We start from the raw sequence: 2,435 nt of genomic DNA on the forward strand, positions 1-2,435 counted from the left end.
ACAGAAAGTATCTGAAATAAAAACTGGACTAGAAGATGCTGAAGCATTGGTAATTGATTAAGCCTTGGCCACAACCTGGTTTTGCTTGTTTCTGAAGTATTTTGGTTTAGAATGCTCTTTTGTCCTCATTTGCAGATTCGCAAAATGGACCTAGAAGCTAGGAGCTTACCTCCAAATGTTAAAGCCACACTTCTTGCCAAGTTAAGAGAATATAAGAGTGATCTGAACAACTTAAAAACTGAAGTGAAAAGAATCACATCAGCAAATGCAAATCTAGCTGCAAGGGATGAATTGTTGGAGTCGGGAATGGCAGATGCTAACATGGTATCCCCGTGCCTTATTGTGCTTTCAAGCTAGTCAGTTCATGAAAGAAGAACAATAAGCTGATCTTAATCCTTTATAGCATTGCATAAGTAGATTCTCATTCTTCTCTCATTCCCTTGTTAAACTTAGTCTGCTAATTTCCAGATGCTATTTCAATTCTAATGGCATGCTAACAATTGAACTGTTGCAGACTGAATAGTATAGTTTTCGAGACTTCTGAACTAATTGTGCTTCTCTCACATTGTATTACTTTATTGGTCTACATTTCCAACTTTCTGTTTGTGGTCTATATCAATTTTAGGTTTTATTTTTGCCCCTTTTTATGTTTCGTTTGAATGGTTTTCCTTTACAAGGGAATTTTAACCAGGTTGGTCTTGTTTCTGTCAAGAGGGAAAGTGTGTAAGCTTATAAGCAGGTTGGAACCTGTATTACTTGGTCCATCCATTTTATAATAGAGGTATTCTATTGGCAACAGGTATATTAGTGATATTGGAAAAAAAATATTAAACTACTAGTTGAAAATTAAATCTGATAGAGCAACTTCCCCATCTAGTTAAAATCTAAACATTTAAATGAAATAATCTTGAAAGTTGTGAAAGTGATATAGAATATGATTACTAGTGGAATGGTGTCAAATATGTTTTGAATGTAGCACGAAGGAAAGAGTATTCAGATAAATTGGAAGGAGAAACATTCTTATCACATAAAACATGAAGTTATAGAAGTCTCCTATAGCAAGCTTGTTGCTTGAGTCTGCTTTTCGAGCAATCATTTCCTGCATGATTGTCTGTCAGGATATCTCATGTCTGGACAAGTTGATATGCGAGAGTGAATGGAAACTTTTTCACTTTTTGCTTGACACTTCATTGGAACTTACGCTCTTGCTTGATCAAAATTTGATCTAATGCCATACAGGTGTCTGCTGATCAAAGGCAAAGGTTGATGATGTCAACAGATAGATTGAACCGTTCCAGTGACAGGATCAGGGAAAGTCGAAGGACAATGCTGGAAACCGAGGATCTGGGGGTCTCAATTCTTCAAGATTTGCATCAACAACGTCAGTCTCTCCTGCATGCACATGACACGGTACACCATCTATTCATTTTTTTTCTAGCATATCCGATCATACTGAATCGAATAAGAAACAAAGAAGAGGACAAACAGAGGAAAACCTCCAATCCTGATATGCCATTATTGTGAATACTTAGACATGTAGTTTGATAGATTTAACTAAAATTTACTTCAAAAAAGAAGGTACATGAAAAGTAAGTTTAAGCTTAACACGTGTAATTATGAAATGCAATGATCAGTAAGTTTCTTCCTTCGCAGCTTCATGGAGTGGATGATAATATTGGCAGGAGCAAGAAGATACTGACTACAATGTCAAGAAGGATGAACAGGAATAAATGGATCATCGGCACTATCATTGCTGTTTTGGTCCTGGCTATCCTATTAGTTCTTTACTTCAAGCTGGCCCATTAGTTTAATGGATGGATTTCAGCATTTACATGCTTCTCCTTTGTTACAGAAAAAATGCATCTTTGGACACACTGCTTCTGAATTCACGTAACAGTTGTTGTTACGTCAATTTGAGGTCCGTGTGGTGTGGTTTGCAAACTTTCATGTGCTTCTTTCCATTGTTATTTTGAGAATATTAAATCGCTGTGTTTGTGTATTGCACTTGTGTTTGAATTTTGGTGGCCCTTGTCTGAAATGAGTAAAATGTATTTAATGTTGTGCACCAATGTACTCCTACAATCCTATTCTTCTTTCCATAAACTCCTTTTGACTTGCTATTGGTTATCTTTCCAAAGGATTGGATCAGTTAACAACCTCTAATCCCAAGAGTTGATGTAAAACGAAGTGTTATCAAGAGTTCAGTTTAGTCCCTATTTTTGGTATATTACTCATTAAAAAGATGAAGCATTTCAGAACCAAGTCGAGGAGAAATGTCAATGTTTTTACTTGTGCAAGAACGTTCTGAGATGTTGCTCTGAGTTAACGCAACTTGTGTTGGCTAGATGTTTTGAAAAGTGGTGCTGCATAGACCAAGTCAACATTTAGCATACGAGATCCATTTTTCACCTGTGAAACTTCATATACTCTCAGAC

General features: G+C 36.3%; 1 protein-coding gene across 1 annotated transcript; it reads left to right on the plus strand.

Moving 5' to 3' along the window:
* Positions 1-30: 30 nt before the first annotated feature.
* LOC107862266 (vesicle transport v-SNARE 13) lies at positions 31-2,069 on the plus strand. The gene is made up of 4 exons (XM_047403687.1): positions 31-49; positions 136-324; positions 1,240-1,410; positions 1,654-2,069. The coding sequence occupies exons 2-4, from the start codon at positions 145-147 to the stop codon at positions 1,804-1,806; spliced, it is 504 nt and encodes a 167-aa protein (XP_047259643.1). The 5' UTR covers positions 31-49; positions 136-144; the 3' UTR covers positions 1,807-2,069.
* The last annotated feature ends 366 nt before the right edge of the window (positions 2,070-2,435 follow it).

This window comes from Capsicum annuum, unplaced genomic scaffold (genome assembly GCF_002878395.1).
Source record: "Capsicum annuum cultivar UCD-10X-F1 unplaced genomic scaffold, UCD10Xv1.1 ctg46667, whole genome shotgun sequence".
In the NCBI taxonomy this organism is placed as follows: domain Eukaryota; kingdom Viridiplantae; phylum Streptophyta; class Magnoliopsida; order Solanales; family Solanaceae; genus Capsicum; species Capsicum annuum.

What these genes read in the sequence shown, in the direction of transcription:
- LOC107862266 (XM_047403687.1), top strand. Translation starts at nt 145, where the DNA reads ATGGACCTAGAAGCTAGGAGCTTACCTCCAAATGTTAAAGCCACACTT. An exon ending in GAATGGCAGATGCTAACATG is followed by an intron (nt 325 to 1,239) that starts GTATCCCCGTGC and finishes AATGCCATACAG; the next exon opens with GTGTCTGCTGATCAAAGGCA. An exon ending in TCCTGCATGCACATGACACG is followed by an intron (nt 1,411 to 1,653) that starts GTACACCATCTA and finishes CTTCCTTCGCAG; the next exon opens with CTTCATGGAGTGGATGATAA.